At 32.0% G+C, this 20,312-nt stretch overlaps 1 protein-coding gene across 2 annotated transcripts in view; it reads left to right on the top strand.

Annotated features, from left to right (window-relative positions):
* LOC114327278 (phosphatidylinositol-binding clathrin assembly protein LAP-like) overlaps positions 1-19,915 on the top strand; it is a 110,517-nt gene extending 90,602 nt beyond the window's left edge. The window contains exons 12-14 of one of the 2 annotated variants that reach the window (XM_050643567.1): positions 3,806-3,998; positions 7,115-7,208; positions 9,940-19,915. In XM_050643567.1, the coding sequence (XP_050499524.1) occupies positions 3,806-3,998; positions 7,115-7,204 (283 nt within the window). In that variant the 3' untranslated portion in view covers positions 7,205-7,208; positions 9,940-19,915. Of the gene's footprint in view, positions 1-3,805; positions 3,999-7,114 lie in introns of both variants that reach the window. The other variant, XM_050643566.1, reaches the window with a different exon arrangement.
* The last annotated feature ends 397 nt before the right edge of the window (positions 19,916-20,312 follow it).

Raw genomic sequence — 20,312 nt, 5'->3', positions numbered from 1 at the left:
CACATCCTACTGCATTCTACCGAGGAATTTGCGACACAATTGGTTTCATTTAGCATAATTAGAGCCGCTTCTTTGATTTTTCTCTTTTTACTATCTGCTTCTTTTAGGACTATACTTGAATCTCTCCACTGAACTCTATGTTCATTATCCCATGCGTGTTGACATATTTGAGATCTATCAAATTCTCTATTTTTTATATAAGACTGATGTTCATTTACTCTAACGTCTAATGGTCTTGACGTTTCACCTATATAAAATTGTTCGCATTCACAAGGTATTTTATAAATACAATTCTTTGTTCTTTCTTGTTCACTGTTAGGTTTAGTTTTAGATAGAATAGATCTCAATGTGTTTGTTGTTTTGAATGTTGTTGATATGTTGAATTTATTTCCTATTGTTTTAAGTTTCTCGGATAGTCCTTTTACATATGGTATTGATATTTTCCTCGTATTTTTTCTTGTGAATGTTGTAGGATCCCGTTCTAAGTTGTTCTGTTCCATTCGATCCAATCTTGACAATTCCTTATTTATAAACGATATGGGATAATCATTTTTTAATAAAACAGATGTTAACAATTGTTTTTCTTCTAAAAATGAATTTTCGTTAGAACAAGTAATTTTGGCTCTATCATATAAGGATTTAATGATTCCCTTTTTAACGTTGATGTTATGATTTGATTTGTAATTGAGATATCTGTTGGTGTGTGTTGGTTTTCTATACACTTGAGTCTCATATCCAGTATCCTTCTTTGAGACCAAAACATCTAGGAAAGGTAGGGTGTTATTGTATTCCTTTTCCATTGTAAACTTTATTGTCTCTTCTTGATCGTTTATAATATTCAGGAACGTATCCAACAATTCCGATCTATGAGGCCATATGGAAAACACATCATCTACATATCTCCACCATACTGTGGGTTTTAAATTTTGTTTAGAAATGATATTAGTTTCTAAATCCTCCATAAATATATTAGCCGGAGATAAAGAAGAGCCCATTGCGAGACCAAAATTTTGTTTATAGAATTCATTATTTAGTTGAAAGTAGGTATTATTAGTACATATTGTCAATAACTCCTTTATAGCTGATACATTTAGTCTTGTCCTAGTTGTTAATGTATTATCATTTTCTAATTTCGTTTTGATTATGTTTAAAGTTTTATCTAATGGCACATTTGTAAATAAACTGTTTATGTCAAAACTTACTAAAATATTATTTGGATTAAATTCAATATTTGATAATTTGTTTAAAAAATGTTGTGTATTTTTTATAAATGTGTCATTATTATTTGCAAATGGTTTTATAATATTTAATAAAAATTTTGATAGTTCACTACAAGGAGAATTGATGGTACTACAAATAGGTCTAAGTGGAATATTTGTTTTGTGAATTTTCGGTACTCCATAAAAATGTGGTGTCTTACTGTAATGAGGTGTCATTAATTTTCTTTGATAGTACGTTAGGTCATTTTTAAATTTGAATAAAGTTCTATAGATTTTGTTTTCCAGTGTCTTCGTTGGATTCTTCGTTAATTTGGTATAAGGTCCATTTGTAATTAGATCTGTAATTTTGTCCTCATATTGTACTTTATCTATTATTACAGTTGCATTTCCTTTATCCGCTGGTAGGATTGTTATGGAGTCATCATTTTTTAAAGTTTTTAAAGCTTTTATTTCCTCTTTGCTGATGTTCTGTTCAATTTTATTAGATTTTTCCAATTCAAGTTTGCATAGTACCCTATATTGTTCTTTTTCATGAGTTGATATTTTCATACCCTATTTTCCTCATGATGGTATCACGAGGTTTTTCCTGGTTTTCCCTCGTGATTTACTATGGAATCTCTAACGCGAGAATTTCAGTGCCACCGTTGCATTTGGTTGTCTTTTTAAAGACAGATCACATGCTATGATTTTTTATTGGCGGATATTCTTGAGTTGGGATTGATTTCATGTAATCGAATGAACTATCTTATAGTAAAGTCGTCCCAGGAACGCAACTCATCAATATTGGCAATATCATTTCAAAGTCGTCTACTTTAAAATGTATAATACGTGTTTGAATTGCCGATATAAATGAGTCAGATTAAATAAATTATTAGAAGAATTTTTTACTAAGCAACAACATTTTATTTATTTAGTATTATTTTGTATTTTGACAACGACACCCGACTTAAGCGTCGAAACGTTAATAAAATCATTTTTAGGTAAAATTGTGGCTTATTTCCCATTTGAATATACTTGATTATAAAATACTTACAATGCATACGAAGTTTGTTTTTTAGTTTTACATATTGCCCCTTAGAGGGCGCCACCAACAAATTTTCGACACAAATGCAACTTCAATCTTTTGTTGACATAAATCGAGAGTTTCGTTGCCATACAACAAGTCGTGTAGATAAAGTGAATTTTTGAAATTAGCAATTGGGATTGAATAGTTATTACATTATACCAGTGAAGTATTTCCCGCTGGTATTGCGAATTTCAATGTGGACCCCCCCCCCCCAGTATCAGCGACGAATCCAGGCCAGGTCCACCCAAAATAGCAGTCACAAAGCAAAATATTGATGCGGTTCGTCAGCTAATTAAGGATGACCGCCGTATAACATACCTGGAGATAGAGGCATCTTACATGAAGAACTGGGTGTTACGAATTTGGTTTCCCGTTGGATCCCTCATTTAATCACAGAAGAGCAAAAAGCAGATCGCGTCAATTGGTGTCGAAAAACATTGGAACGGTTCAACAAAGGAAGCTCAAAAAACGTTTATAATATTATTAGTGGCAATGAATCTTGGATTTACTCCTACGAACCGGAAAATAAACGCCAATCCGCTGTGTGAGTGTTTCACGATGTGTGTCAAAGAAAATGGTTTTGTGTCAAAATCTGGTCACGTGGCAACAATTGCTTTAAAAGATCGAAGAACGGTTACTTCTGATTGGTACATAACCGTTTGTTTACCAGAAGTTTTCGCGAAACTCAGACAAAGCAACACACAACGGCGAACCATCCTACATCAGGACAATGCAACTGCTCACACTGCCCAAAAGACAATAGAGTTTTTTGAACTTCACGACATCGAATTGTTAAATCATCCACCGTATAGCTCCAATCTAAGTCCAAACGACTTCTTCACTTTCCCATAATCAAGAATTCAATGCATGAGCAGCGATTTTAGTCACCAGAAGAAGCGATGCCTTTAAAACAGCGATTTTGCCGGTGTCAACTGAAGACTGGAATAACTATTTTACCAATTCGTTTTAACGTATGCAAAAGTGTATCGATCCTGGTGGTACATATTTTGAAAAGCAATAAAGTACTTTGTGTCTATATATTTTTTGTCTTTATGGCTATATGCAAAACTAAAAAGACACCCCTTGTAAACACAAAGCAGATGAATCGGAATTAATCTGCTAGTCTCCTAATAAATAAATTTTACACTATTTCAACTTACACACTTACATATATTTTGTGGCTGCAAGAAGGGCGATAATAACAATTACGATGCAGCCTGTTGTTGAATACAGGCCTTACTTTAAACTTAGTTACTTTCTTCTGTTCTGATCTGCTTAGATACAGTTTAGGCGAGTGGCGATCATAACCTACCGGCTACCGGGCCGATTTGTTACCAGAATGTTCGTAATGAGAGTCTGCACAACTTTTCTAAGTAAAATTGTTTGATTGAAGTTGGGGAACATAAACAAAACAATGACATTATTGTTTAAGAAATTTGGGATTCTGTTTGTCCCACATGTTAGAAACTATACTGTTGGTTTATATGATATATTTTCATTGTTTATGCTTATATTTTAGGGGTGTTCAGTGGAATTCTCCAGGAACCAAGACAGGATCTAAAACAAGTTGGACACCACAACCTATTTCAGATACAACAGGAGCGGGTTATAAACCAATGAACCAATCCATGTCCAACGCTACTTCGCCGTTTAGTAGTATAACAGTCACATCACCTCAGCCACAAATGTACCTACAACATCCACAGATGATGGTAAGTTGATTTTAGTTTAGTTTCTTCAAAATGAAAGCACTATTCTGCAATAGAGACTACTCGATGGAGTGCCATTAAATGCTACGTACTTTCTACACTGTGGTACGGAGTTGAAGAATTCACTTTAAAGGCAAAGACCATGTCACATCTGTATTCTTTTAAGATGTGGTTGTACCTGCTTTATGGTTAAAAATACCACGGATTGAGAGAGAATCAAATGATCGAGCGCTGGAAAGAATGCATAAAGGTATACGCTCTGAGCTTCGCTGGTGTCGCTCCTAGCGGATTACTAATGCAACTTTCACTGGTAATTTTTAAATTTATTATTTAATTGTTATCGCTTAATATTTACAACGCAAAAAAGTAATTAAATTGTAATCGATTTTTTTAAGATTTTGCTAATCATTTTAACGTTCTATTAATGAAATATTAATTTCTTACTTCGGATACTTTCACAATTATCGTGTAGATGGCGCTTAGATTAATATATAATTACATATTACGAAATATTAAAAAAACTTAAATTCAGTATTTAAAACGTAAGTATATTTAAGGTAAAAATATACACCACAGTTTTGACCAACTAATATTTATTTCCTATTTATGTTTTTAATTTCAATGTTTTAAATTCATCACTTTGACATTTATGTCAAATTTCCAGTAAAAGCTTACAGACTTGTCACTACTGTCACTCGCGAATTTTTAATTATCCCCTCTACCTACAAGCTCATAGCGTATAGTCGATTCGTTAAACTCAGACACAACTGGCTAGATATTTTAGTAGGTAATTTTTTGTTTTTTGCCAATTTTGCCAAAATTGGCAAAATTTTTTAGCTATTTAGTAATTACTTATGGCAAAATTACTTACTAAAATCACTAGCCAGTTGTGTCTGAGTTTAGCGAACCGACTATACTATTGCCAACAGCTAAACGAAGAAATATAGCTTATTTTGGCCACATATTTAGAAACAACACGTATTAAACAAGAATCACGCATGGGACTGCTTTCACTACGCCACATAGTGCGTGGTCACGGGATCTGTTGTTATAGTCGTTTCAGTCGTCTTTTACCAATTTTATTATAACTCCGCGGTTAGCCCGCTATTAGAAAGCTATGATTCCAATAACGTTCCATTCCATTCCATAATTCCATTCTAATAATGTGTCAGAAGACTGACCCAGATAGTCTGGTATCACAACGACAAAACCCTTCAACCTCACTGAGGTGTGCGTGGAAAGTGCGTAAACTGTTTTAACCGACTAGAACGTATCGACTTTTGGAATGGCATGTAATAACATTTATTCTGTATTTATATTGATTTACAATATCAGTTATATTCATTTACAATAGCTTTGTTCTAGCAAACAGTCAAACTAGTCAGAAACCGTCAGCAAATAGTTGGTCAGTGAGATAACATAATACAGTCACCAGTGCTATTCCCTTTACTCGCGCTGGTCGACTATTCGGTGATGGTTTCAAACCGTTTGAAACTGATGCTACAACAAACCTATTATATTCCTGTTATGATTCACCCTTAGATAAGCGGATTTCTTTGATATAGATATCTGTAGTTTGTTTTTGTATTTGATTGCCTAGATCTGTTTTATCTGTGTGTAATCTATTCACAACTTGTAAAAGCGATTTTGCTAATTTTTTTGTTTTTATTGTTCAAAGACTTTTGATAATCTAAACTTACGTGCATAGAAATCGGCCCACTTAAAAATTTGGTCATTTTTGTTGTCTCATATTTTCAAAACCTGTTAGCCGATTTAAGTGATTTTTTGAACATGTTATAGCCCAATTCTTTAACAATACCACTGTAGTAATATTGTTCCTAAATAGCTAAATTTTCATTGTATACCGGGACCGGGTGTACCAATCAAACTGTGCTTTTTTTCTCAAAGTTCGCATCACCCTGTGGAATATTGTAGCATTTATAAAATACTGAAATTAAAACCCAACTATAGCCTCAGGTTTTCTTAACATTCTATTTTTTGATTCATTCGTTTATGTTGGATAATAAAAAAGTTAGGTACTTTAACAACTAGACATGTTCTTCATCAATACACGGTGTTTCTAAATAAATGCGACAAACTTTAAGGCGTTTTTCTGCATGAAAGAAAATGACAGTTGGCTTTATAAACGTATGTCCGCAAATGTTTCGTTTCCGAGATGCGGGATGTTGAATTTTTTCTTACAAACTGATGATTTATTTATTGCTTTAAAACCAGTTGAGATATGAAAATGACATTTGGTACCTAGGTTTTAAGAGATAGTTATTGCGGATTTTTTGACACAAAATTAAGAATTTAATATTCACCATTGGCGTACATACGGGTAATATGATCGGTCATATTACCCGTATACGCGCCAATGGTGAATATTAAATTCTTAATTTTATGTCAAAAAAATCCGCAATAACTATCTCTTAAAACCTACCAAATTTCATTTTCATATCTCAACTGGTTTTAAAGCAATAAATAAATCGTCAGTTTGTAACAAAAAATTCAACATCCCGTATCTCGGAAACGAAACATTTGCGGACATACGTTTATAAAGCCAACTGTCATTATTTTTTCATGCAGAATTACCCCTTAAAGTTTGTCGCATTTATTTAGAAACACCGTGTATTGATCAAGAACATGTCTAGTTGTTAAAGTACCTAACTTTTTTATTATCCAACATAAACGAATTAATCAAAAAACAGAATGTTAAGAAAACCAGAGGCTATAGTTGGGTTTTAATTTCAGTATTTTATATATGCTAGAATATTCCACAGGGTGATGCGAACTTTGAGGAAAAAACAGTTTGATTGGTACACCCGGTATACAATGAAAATTTATCTGTTTAGCAACAATATTATTACAGTGGTATTGTTAACGAATCGGGCTATAACATGTTCAAAAATCACTTAAATCGGCCAACAGGCTTAGGAAATACGAGTCATCAAAAATGACCAAATTTTTAAGTGGGTCGATTTCTATGCACGTAAGTTTATAATGATTCTCAATCTTAGGTAAATTAATGTTTCTTTTTGTATTTTTGTCAACTAGCCTATTTAAAATTTTTGTAGCTCTTAATGCTTTGGAATTAAATGTTTATATTCCTTTTTTAGAGCATGCGCCCCTTAACAACGATACAACCCATGCCACAACTCAACCCAACAGTGAACCAGATGGGACCGCAGAGTCTTCTTTTCCATTGATTAGGTAATCCTCGTCTGTAATAAGAGATTTCCAGATGTATAAAATTATTTTTGTTAAATATAACGAATAATATTAATATATATATTTCATAAAGTAAATGTCTACATGCAGATGTTGAAAAGGAACAGAGACACATCATCTATGTACCTAATAATAAATTATTATGCTATTCTGGATGGTTTCTATAAGGTCCGTTAATTCCAGATATAACTAATTAGTAGATAAATGTAAAATTAACGGTTCTTTACGAAATTTGCCAAGTATGTAGTATATAGTATAAAATATAGTCCATTGCAACCTCTAGGAAGGGATTCTGAGTACTGAATATTTATAGTCCATCTCACGTTTTTCGTTCAGTATGGGTTAAAAGGGAAAATAGAACAATATTGTCAATAGTTGATTTATGTAACTATTTTTTGCGTTTTTTCATTTTCTCATATTTTTATAAGTCGAGCTATCTTTTGCTGCAGTATAATATGTCCTTCTACTTTTAATAATTCTGCTGACACTACGCTTTCTCCATGATTTGCTTACACAGTGTCCAGTATACACCGAATATTCATCGGTATATATTATATAACGACCTAACAATGCATATTAAATAAATCATACAAAAATATGACCCTGGCTACCTTGTTCTCTGCATCTGTTTATGTTTAATAGATATGTATGACCCAATCTTATTATGTCTTCTAGTGCAAACAAAATGGTTTTTCGTCCAACTTTCTTATACTCAAAGCCAATAAGTAAACAGCCTACGTAAAAGCCTATTGTTCCCATAGTGGAGTGCTATTGTTGGAGTTGTGAAATTAGATAAACAAGGGATCATTTCATACAACAGGTAGATCGCTTGTTCATGGAATTCCACAGCTTCAACAATATCACCCCGTTGAGCTGACTATTAATGAGTGTCTTAGATAACTGGTACTACTTTACAGTTAGGTTAACTGAATAATTAATACCATAGCTACAGAACACAAACATTGACACAACATTCAGATGCTTGACAGAATATAGACCTGGCAACAACGCAACAGTAAATAATGATAGAATCATTGAAAAATGCAAAGAATAATAAAATAGGTGTATAGTCCATAAGAGCCCATTCTGAACGAAAAACTTGAGAGGGAGTATACTTAAAAGTATCTAAAAATATTTCTCTAGCAATGTAACAACTCAAGTTCTAGACAACTAATATAAAATGGCTCGTCCTTGAGTTTTGTAAAAAATATTCTTAATCTCTAATACCTAGAACCCATTGATAAAAATAATTATTTGATAGATATGGGTGTATTGTATGAAAACTAGAATTTTTTAAATCTGTATTATAACTAATCTACAGAACTACTTTGATCATCTGCTGGAAGAGTACGTTCTTTTATATTGTGCCATTTTTTAACTGCCTACTACGTTTTCATGCGATACAAACGTATATACTGCATATTATTATATAAAAAATCCAATCTTGTAAATTAGTTTAACGTTGGCACTAATCACACTCTTATATTGAATTCAAATTCTTTGATGTAATAAGATGTTAATAAATTTGTTGTACTCTCATGAAATAAACCATGGAATATTTTGTTTTGTTGGACAAAATTATATCATTTTTGTGTGTGATCGTGTTTACACAATCCAGTAACTTTTAAAACCTCTGGAGACTATCGCATAAATAACAGTGTATCCAAGATTATTGATAGGTGATTTTCACTCCAAAGTCTATATCTTGCAAAGCCTGCTTGAAAATTATATCAGAGTAGATATTAAATAACAGAGGGGATCGAATGCATCCTTGTCTGACCCCTCTTTGTATGTAACATTCGTCGGTTAATCTCCCATCGACTCGTACGACCGCTTTCTTCTTCCAATACAAGTTTTGTATTAATCTTAGGTCTCTACCATCAATGCCTTTGGTTGTTAATGTGTTACATGCTGTACTCTACTAAAAGCCTTTTCGCAATCGAAGAAAATTAACCATGAAAACTGATAACAGCCTATGGTCTTCAATAAAGACTTGTCTCATCTTCCTTTGGAACTAGGTGTTTTGGTAAACTTTGGTAAACCAAATTTTTCTAAAAATGTTGCGCTGTTGTTTCCAACATTTTTCATATATTTTTCTATGGGACTTGGAATGAGAATTTCAAGATAATCATTTTCTCAAAATTCTTTCACATTTTCCCAAAACATTGTTTTGAACCACGATACAAAATATTTGGAATAGTTAATCACAAACAAAAATTATTCCACTGTTTTTCCATGAGGTAATAATGTTGAAATATAATGTTGATTTATAAAAATTTCACTGTAGTGCAAATGCTAATTTGATGTTGTAATAGCACATTAATAGTCTATTTAGACAAAATTTCTTCACTAGATTAATATATTAGTAGAATTAAGAATATAACGATGTGCAATATAAATTATCTTGGTCTAAAATAAAAGAAATTGTTATTCGTCCCATTTTTTAATATTAATTTTATTTTCCAAACAATGTCTAAAATAATCTAAGTGACGCTTATGAAATATTTGCTAATATTTAGTGTACATGGTTATTAATTATAAATGTACCTCCCTCTATATTTTTAATGCACACTTTATACAACACGGTTAAATTGATACTAGATATACAGGGCAGCTCAAAAAATGTGAACGTCAAAATCACTTGGTGCTATTATACAGGTTATGGTTGTTTTAGAGTAATTTTAACGTTTAAATCGATAAAACTCCGTTTCAGAAACTGTTAGAAAAACATGTAGGTGCTACTATAGTATGCGGTCTACCCCGAAGATGTGGTCTACCTGTGCAGGTCTATTATAGTGTGAAGTCTACCGATCGCAATCTGAAAGTTCCTCAAGGATTTGAGGCATATGATGAAATGTAAGAAAACTCTTGTAGAAAAAAATATTTATTCACAAGTAATAAACATTTAGCGAACAAACGGTTTGTTATCTTTCATTATTGTGTGCAAACCCTTTTGAGAAAAGATTGTGGTGCTGTTTAGCAGCACAGGTACACATTGCCGACAAAAAAAATCTTTACAAATTGAATAAAACGCATAAATTAAAAGAATTATTATTTTAATTTATCAAATTAATACTTTATCATATCAATTTACCATTTTGGTTGGGAATAGACCACAAAGTGGGCTTATTTCCAATTAAAATAGTGAATTGATATCCATATTCGTTGGAATGTTGTTAATAGTGTTGGTAGTAATGTTGTTGGTTACCGTAGACTGTAGACGATGTTCTTTAAATACCTCCATAGAAAAAAAATCTAAAGGGGCAATGTCTGGAGATCTTGGAGGAAAACAAATATAGCCCTTTTGTGGAATTATTGTGCCTGGAAACATTTATGCCAGGGCGTTTATTGAAGTTTATGCTGTGTGTGGTCGTAGTCATGAACTGTTGACAGTTAGCACGCGTCTGTTTCTGGTGTAGTTCGTTTGGATTGAATTATTGGTGCGATATGCGATCCATGGTATGCGCAATATTCTACCCTAGACTCACATTTCAATTAGCATTATACGCTTCGAATCAGCTTTTTAATGATACAAGTTTCTGAAGCGTAGGTGGCGATAGGAAATAATAACGCTCGAACAAGGCGTAATTTTGTGTTTTTTTTGTAACATCAGTGTTTTTCCATATTTTTGAGAGTTTGGCTATTGCCGATCTGGCCATTGTGATGCGTTGACGGATCTCATCTTCGCATCCACTGCTGTTAGTAATAACGAAATCCTAGTAATTATCTCTACGCATTTCTCTCTACCATCTTTTAATTACCAGAGAACGGCAGTTCTCGCCAGTGGCGCCCACCCAAACCCCCCTACATGCGACACTATATATACACGAAATTTTCGATTTTCTAAATCTGACTGAATTGAAAATTGTGCCAACTCCCATCTTAAAGTTCAGGAAAAGACTCGCCCATTCATATGTCAACCATCCATTTTGGTCCAAGGGTGTGGATTTTACGGCCCTTCCTATTTAGGGTCTGTTTTTCGTTCTCGTCCCCAAAACTCCCAAAAACTTCAAAAATTTAACTCAGATCTTTGCGGCTTCTAATAGAAGCGATCATTACCTTTCCAACGCATGTCTAGTTTTGAAAATCGGGTATACTGTTCAAAAGTTACCGAGCTCAGAAATATGAGTCAATTTTTATTTAAAAAAGGGAAAATGTTTGTGGATATGTATGTATGTATGTATGTGTGTGGAAAAGTTAAACCGATCTGAATTTTTTTTTCTGTGTTTGAAGAGGGGGTGAGAGCCGATTCAGAACCGGTGTAGTTTGTGAGTTTTGACTATCCATAAGCCAGCTATAGGACTTGGTAGGTACAAAACGGCATATTTTTTGGCAGTATATATCTTCGGTTCAAGAGGAGACAGGAGAACAGTAAATACACCAAATTAATAGCGTTGAGTTAAGCTTTCAAACGGTGTCTAAGCTGTCAGGATCAGACATACACACGGCTCAGTATAGCCGAAAAACTGAAAAACTAAACTTTCAAAATTTTGGTTTTTCGACAATTACTCAAAATTTCAACCTACGAATTGCGCCAATAACTGAGCGTTTGTAGAAGGACTCTAGACGAATCTAACGATGTATACCTTATATCTGAGAAAATTCGAATTTTTAAGTTATAGGCTTCATAAGTATGATCAAATCTATTTCTTATGGGAAAAACGGGTTTTCAAGCTCAATAATTCCTGTAATAGCTTCAGTTATCATACTTGATCTTAGATGCATAAGATACTACTTGTCAATGCGTTTCAAACTCATGTTTAGTGAACAAAATCGGTTAAGCCGTTTAGAAGTTATTAAGCTACAAAAGTATAATCCAATTAACGATTATTCCCTAAATGGTTTATGTAGTTATAGTGGTTACGACGCTAATTTGATCTGGTAACGGGCAATCGGAGTTCATTTACCGGCCATCCCAATATTTTTTTCAATCTATATCGAATAGAAAAAAAAATCTAGTGTACATTCGATAGACACTAGATCATTTGGGAGATAATGCGACAAAGGCGACCATTTATAAAGCTTAACGTGTAATCGAGAAACATTGCATTCAACTTTATACATTTAATTTATAAATAACTTTGAAAAAGTCCTGATACAAGAATAAAAAACCGCTAAACGCCGTAAAAATGAGTGGCGCATACAATATTCCAGCTACAAAAGATCTGATATGAATATTACGTGGCGCGAAAATGTATTTTCATTTTGATGCAAAACAAAATTCTAGTTTTATTTTAAAAGATTTTTTCATAATATTTGCTAAATTTGAAGTAAACGCGCCACAAAAGAGTTTCAAAATTCAAACTGTATCAAAGTTATTTTTTTGTGGCGCGTTTTACTTAAAATTTAGCAAATATTATGAAAAAATCTTTTAAAATAAAACTAGAATTTTGTTTTGCATCAAAATGAAAATACATTTTCGCGCCACGTAATATTCATATCAGATCTTTTGTAGCTGGAATATTGTATGCGCCACTCATTTTTACGGCGTTTAGCGGTTTTTTTATTCTTGTATAGATATATCACACCGATTATAATAGAAGAAAGTATCTTTATAACATAATATTTTTTTTCTCTTAACGTGTGTATAGAAAAATATAGACTGTGTCCGTTTATAATAAATAATCCTGTGTGTCATTTATAATGACCATTCAATCTATTTTGGTAAAATAAAAATCTAAAGAGGTCTCATTTGCTTTGCTTTAGTCTGCTTAAATGCATTAGACAATCGTATAAAAAATGTACCAATGCACTAGATTTTTTAAACATTGAATGGACATTTCGTTTTAATTCGTTTAAGAAATTGAAATATTTTTGTACAATATTTTACAAAAGAAAGTATTTTCAATATTTCTATTAATGTCAAACATTAACTGATTAAGAACCAATTTTTCATATATCTATTTAGAAGATTGACCAAATTTTTCTGTACAATTGGTTGTTATTTTTGTATTATAGTTAAATTTCATTCAATGTAGACAGATAAGAAATAGGAGACTAGTAATAAATCCAGGGTTGGGCATAAATCAGCTGGAAAATTTGCAAAAATGAATAGGAGTGATGCCTGGCGACCTTGGAGGCCACGATTCGTTTCCACCTCTAGTGATCCATCCAGGAAAATCCATAAATAACATTAAAAAAGTTAATAACCAATTTTACATATTTTTCGAATAATACAAATTTCACAACCACGCATTGTCAAAAAATTCTACAGGGTTGTAACATCAACAGACAATCATTTGTTATAAAATTATTATAATTAATACTTTGTAGTTTTTTGGCAATGTGGTACTTATTTTTCATAAAAATATTTGTTATAAAACATGTTATGTGAAACATTTGTTATATTTAATCGTGCATATCTGGTAAGTGTCTTGAGATTATAAATATTTATTCGCATGTTGATGGTTCCGTTTCTCCATCATGCTTTAATGAAGAAGTATTATCATACTTCGATTCTGTTTTATTTCAAAATCGATTGTTTAGTGTCAAAAAATGAAATCAATGTTTGTCGCCAATGGGATTCAATAATTTAATTTCCGTTTACTATACATTGCAATAACTAATGAAATAAAAAAGCGGTTTTGATTGATAAAAAACAATATTAAGTTCTGAACAAAAAATGTAAAATAAATTAAAAACCCTACGTTAAGATAGGCAAAATGCCCTCAGTCCCAGAATTAAATTTTTGCGTTTTTTTACGTTCTATGTGATAAAAAATAAGACTCGGCGCAATTTTAACCCGCCACCCTTCCTACAAAAACGTCATTTTTTCGTTTTCATTTTTTTGGTAGGAATTAATCAATTTAAAAATTTTAAAAAATTTACAAGCATAGTTGAGGCTTTTACAAAATATGTCTATTTTTTATAGGTCTGTAGGTTGAGTGTACATAAGCTCAAATGCATTTTTTTTTTCGAAAAAAAGCGTATTACTTTTTTTTGGAGATGACTGCAGATCTAATTTTGTTTTTTTTTGTCTATTATATCAAATACTACACTGCGCGTCATAGAAAACGGCCACCCTAAAAATGGGTCATTTTTGATGTTGCGTATCTCCTTAACCTGTTTAACCCGATCCTTAACCGATTTAAGTGATTTTTTGAATATGTTATAGCCTTATTCTTTGTCAATATCCCTGTAATAATATTTTTGCGAAGCAGGTAAATTTTCATTGTATACCGGGTGTACGAATCAAACTGTGTTTTTTTCTCAAAGTTCGCAACACCCTGTGGAATGTTCTAGCCTTTATAAAATACTGAAATTAAATCCCGACTATGGCCTCAGGTTTTCTGAACATTCTGTTTTTGATTCATTCTCTTATGTTGGATAATACAGCAGTTATGTACTTTAACAACTAGTCATGTTCTTTATCAGTATAGGTTGTTTGTAAAAAAGTGCGACAAACTTTAAGGGGCAATTCTGCATAAAAAAATAATGACCGTTTGCTTTATAAACTTATGTCCGCAAATGCTTCGTTTACGAGATACGGGATGTTAAATTTTTTTTACAAACTGACGATTTATTTCATTGCCCTAAAACCGGTTGATATATGCAAATGAAATTTGGTAGGTTCTAAGAGTATTGCGAATTTTTTGACTTGCAATCAAGAATTTTATATTCACTATTGGCGTGCATACGGGTAATATGACCGATCATTTTACCCGTATGCACGCCAATGGTGAATATAAAATTCTTAATTGTATATCAAAAAATGTGCAATAACTACGTCTTAAAACCCACCAAATTCCATTTGCATATCTCTACCGGTTTTAAAGCAATAAATTAATCCTCAGTTTGTAAGAAAAAATTCAACATCCCGTATCTAGCAAACGAAGCATTTGCGGACATACGATTATAAAGCAAACTGTCATTATTTTTTAATGCAGAATTACCCCTTAAGGTTTGTCGCACTTGTTTAGAAACACCCTGTACTGAAAAAAAAACGTGTCTAATTGTTAAGTACCTAACTTTTGTATTATCCAACATAAGCGAATGAATCAAAAAACAAAATGCTGAGAAATCCTGAGGCTATAGTTGAGTTTTAATTTCAGTATTTTATAAATTCTAGGATATTCCACAGGATGTTGCGAACTTTGAGCAAAAAACACAGTTTGATTCGTAATAAGGCTATAAGATATTCAAAAAATCACTTAAATCGGACAACAAATTTAGGAGATACGCAACCTCAAAAATTACCCATTTTTTAGGGTGCCCGTTTTCTATGAGGCACAGTTTATATTTCTGATTTTTTTCAGATTTTTCCGCAAGGTGCGTCACCTTAAAAAACCCGAAAAACTGAGTTTTTAGTAGCTTTTGGATATTTCCATTTTGAATGTTTGAGTTTTCAGGTTTTTGAATGTGGTGCACCTTACGTAAAAATCAGAAATATATATAGTTTAACACTTAAGAAAAAATCCGTTTTGAGATTATGTAGACTCTATCTATAGGATCTGAAGGAATTAGATAACACTTCCACTCGTGTCTTCAATTATTATTCATTAAATTAATTCATTAAACTTCTCATTAGCACAACCACAAATCTTTGTTTTTTGCTATATTTGAAACTATTTGAAAAATTTTGCTATATTTGAAAAGTATTTTTTTTTAATAAGTTAATGAAGATTTGGCTAATTTGGCATCTCTTACCCGCTTTTCCCAAGACTATGATAAATATGAGACACCTTTTAACGCATCTCCCTCTTGTAATCCTATTAAGGATTACAGTTTTGCGAAAAATTGTAGTTTTTATCGATTTTTTAGGATTAAACAATCGAGATTTGAGAACGGTTGTTGCAGTATTTATTACCTTTTAAATATTAAGCGATCTTAGACAGATCTGCTATTTGTTTGTTAATGCAAAGTGAGTGTTGCCGTCCATACAGAGAGATTTTGTTATTTTAAAAGTTTTAAACGTACTATATGTTAAAATAGAGTCATGATGCAGAAACATATTTTTAGATATACAGTAAGCGCTACGCTAGTAGACACGGGTACCTAGTTGCTAGACTTGAGCTAATCCGACCCGTTGTCACCTGTGACTTTCATGTCTGTCATGTCATGTGACTGACATGAAACTATTCAAAATAATTGTTTGCTTTAAAAAAACTTATTCAACTTTATTTTACAACTTTAACACAATGACAACTATAAACTTCAAATACAACTGTCCATAAAGTAAAGCATAAATTCGTTATTTCGTAAACCGGCGACTTTAAGGAAAAATCCCGAAACAGGTCGATTTTTATTTTTAAATTACGATTTTTTGGCGTATATATCACATTAGTGACGTCATCCATCTGGACGTGATGACGTAATCGATGATCTTTTAAATGAGAATAGGGGTCATGTGATAGCTCATTTGAAAGGGTATTCAATTCTCTATTAACTAATATAAACATTAACATAATTATTTATACAGGGTATTCAAAAAAACATTTTTTTTTATTAAAATAATTGAGACAAAAAGAAGAATGTATGTAATTAATTTATTTTAAAATACATGTTACTAATGTCAAAAAACAGAAAAAAAATTTATTTGACAAATAAAAATTTATTTTCGCTTAAACGAAACTGTCAAGAGGTAGGTGGGTGGTAGCTTTAACATTAAATTTAAGCAAACAACAATATTTATTTGTTAAATAAACATTTTTTCCTGTTTTCTGACAACAGTAAAAACTTTAAATTACATACTTGAATTAAATAAATTACATACATTCTTCTTTTTGTCTCAATTATTTTAATTAAAAAAATGTTTTTTTGAACACCTTGTATAAATAATTATGTTTATGTTTATATTAGTGAATAGAGAATTGAATACCCTTTCAAATAAGCTATCACAAGACCCCTATTCTCATTCAAAATAATCATCGATTACGTCATCACTCCCAGATGGATGACGTCACTAGTATGATATATATGCCAAAAAATCGGAATTTAAAAATAAAAATCGACCTGTTTCGGGATTTTTTCTTAAAGTCGCCGGTTTACGAAATAATGAATTTATGCGTTACTTTATGGACGCACTGTATAAACTGTCAACTTTCTATGTTTATATTGGTTTCTGTACAGTTTCTGACGTTCTAGACGTCATTAGACATAAAAGTAAACAGTGCACCACGTGAAGGGTCCAGGACTGTATTATCTCAATGTATCCGTCTGTCTAGTAGCGTGGCGGTTATTGTACATATTACACGTAGGTGAATATATTAAAAGGTCTATTAAAAGCCAATAAATCTTACAACAACCTAACTAGACTTGACGAAATTTTCGAAATGCCGTACTTTTGGCATTAGTTGTTGATTTGTTCAAAGTTGTGTCTTAGAAAAATCGTGTTGTTCGCAGGTGGTACAATTATTAGTTTTTGTATTGTAAATATAATTTTAGTGCACTTTATGAGGCGTTCAAGCCAACGATTTTTTATGCGTATTAATACAATGGGGTTTACTTTAACTTTAAACAAATCAACAATGTTTGGGTAGTTATTATTATATAGCTCTATAAAATTGTAAGTATAACAAAACCAGTATAATCTCTGTTACGTCTAATTTCCTTTTTAGTAGTGTCTGACATATATCTATATAAGAAAATTTGCTGTCAAAAAAACATGTTGGTAATTTGCAGTTAGTTTTCTAATCTTCTATTTCTATCTTCTACTTTTAATTCTTCTTTAGGCCTCTCCTTGTGTTTTCCATATTCGCCTGTGTTGAGCTATCTGGTGTCAGTTTCTTCCTGTCTTTTCTTTACATCATTTAAGCCCGCCACAGCCTCTAATAGTCTAGGCGTCAAATAGAGGTCACCGTGTCCTTTTCATTTCTGATGGACAAACTCAACGGTTTCTTATGGATTTTTGGCTGCTTATTACGAATTTCGAGGGTGGATTTCGATCCGAGTGGTCAAAAAATTGTTATAAACAATTTAATTTATAAGGCTCTGGCTCATAAACTAAAAGAGATAAAAAAAATGTTTCAAATAAAATTTGTTCCTTAATAAAAAACGAAGACAAGAACGTTTATTAAACTTAAATCCAACAATTAGAACTCAAGATATTGTAAAATTAATGCACAATGCAAATTGCAAAATAAGTATTTTTCGAAGCTTTAACGATCGCAACTCGGTTTCTACGCATACAATTAAGCCTAGGAAGGTCTCATTTTAAAGCCTAATTAATAGGCTTCCAAACAAATTGGTTAAATTACTTTATCTTCATTGGGCTTAAAGTTATACCCGATTCAAGTTGTTATAATTTTCTTAAAAAAATTGTACATTAATTTGTTTATAAGGGTTTCAAGCAAATTTGAGCTATAAACATTTATACTTTAATTAACAATAATGATAGAAGAACTCGAAAGGAACAATTTGCGCCTATGGAAAAGATATCGATGTTTTAATGGCGCGCCATAAGGCGCAAGATCGGCTCACAGTCAAGTAAGTATTTTTCGACGCTTTATCGATCGTAACTCGGCTTCTACGCATGCAAATGAGCTTTTCAAGGTCTCATTTTAAAGCCTAATTAATAGGCTTCCAAACAAAGTTTGCCAAATTACTTTATCTTCATTTGTTTTAAAATTATACTCGTTTGAAGTTATAATTTTCTTAAAGAATTTTGTACTTTGCGCCTCATAGCGCGCTATTAAAATATCGATATCTTTGCCAAAAATAAACTTACGAACATTTTCGTAAGTTCAAAATGTTTCTTTTGAGTTCTTATATCATTATTGTTAATTAAATTATAAATGTTTATAGCTCAAATCTGCTTGAAACCCTTATAAACAAATTAATGTACAATTTTTTTAAGAAAATTATAACTTTAAACGGGTATTTTTAAATTTTAAATTTAAACCAAATGAAGATGAAGTAATTTAACAAACTTTGTTTGGAATCCTATTCATTAAGCTTTAAAATGAGATCTTCTCCGGCTCATTTTCATGCGCAGAAACCACGTTACGATCGATACAGTTTCGAAAAATACTTATTTTGCAATTTGTATTGTGCACTAATTTTACAATATCTTGAGTTCTAATTGTTGGATTTAAGTTTAGTAAACGTTTTTTTTAGGCCTGGAGTTGAATGTGTTGATGTCGTCGATCCATCTTTTTTGCGCTCTATGCCTCGTTTATGTTCTTTTGGTCGACATTGTATTATTATCTTTGCCCACTTATCTTGCCTGCTTTCTTTTGCCGCATGTCCTGCCCATTTTCATTTAGATTTTGCGATAGCTTCGATAACATATTTTACTTTGGTTCTTGTTCTTAGATCTTCGTTTCTAATATGATCTCTTATGCTTACATTTATCACAAGTCTCTCAATAACTCTGAGTTGTTCTAAGTCTAAGGAGAGTCTGGTTAGTAAGTGTCAAGGTCTCCATTCCATAAGTCAAGACAGGAAGGATACATGTGTCAAAAACCTTTCGTTTTAAATTAACTGGGATTTTTGGGTCTTTCATAATAAAGCTTTATTATAAAAGCTTTGTTATAAAAGTTTTCTATTAGCTATAACGACTTTGCTAATATCTACCCTTCGCAACTGTTAACATTGTCTAGAACTTATTACGTTTAAAATTTCGTCTGGTCTAAATGTAAGTCTGTTAAAATATATGTATCATTAGCTTTGTATCATTAATTTGAAGTATTTCTTTGATTCTTTAAATATTATTGACTGAAAGATAAGTCATTAAAATATTTTTCGGAAAAGGTTTTTTTATTTTTAATTCACATATTTTCCACCCTTAACCCTGATAGAAATACCGACGAGAGGAAGTCATATATGCCATCAAAAACACAAAAGATGGCAAAGCTGTGGCAAAACAGCAAACAAAATATGCTGTGTGAAGCCACGGATAAATAAATAATAGAAATTGGGCAAGAAAAAAGTTTAAATAAAAGTACCGGGAAAGAGATAAAATGCAAAAGTTACAAAACAGTCATTATACCAATAATGACATACGCGAAAGAAACATGGGATCCAGAGAACAACAATAATATTAGAAACAGAAGAGATGAAAACCCTTGAAAAAATCGATGGTATAGTTGTTTCATTATATTTTGCACAAACGTCACGACACATTTGCAAACAAGTTAAATCAAAACA

The sequence above is a fragment of the Diabrotica virgifera genome, chromosome 2 (assembly GCF_917563875.1).
Source record: "Diabrotica virgifera virgifera chromosome 2, PGI_DIABVI_V3a".
Taxonomy (NCBI): Eukaryota; Metazoa; Arthropoda; class Insecta; order Coleoptera; family Chrysomelidae; genus Diabrotica; species Diabrotica virgifera.
This window is presented reverse-complemented; position numbering and strand designations above follow the sequence as displayed.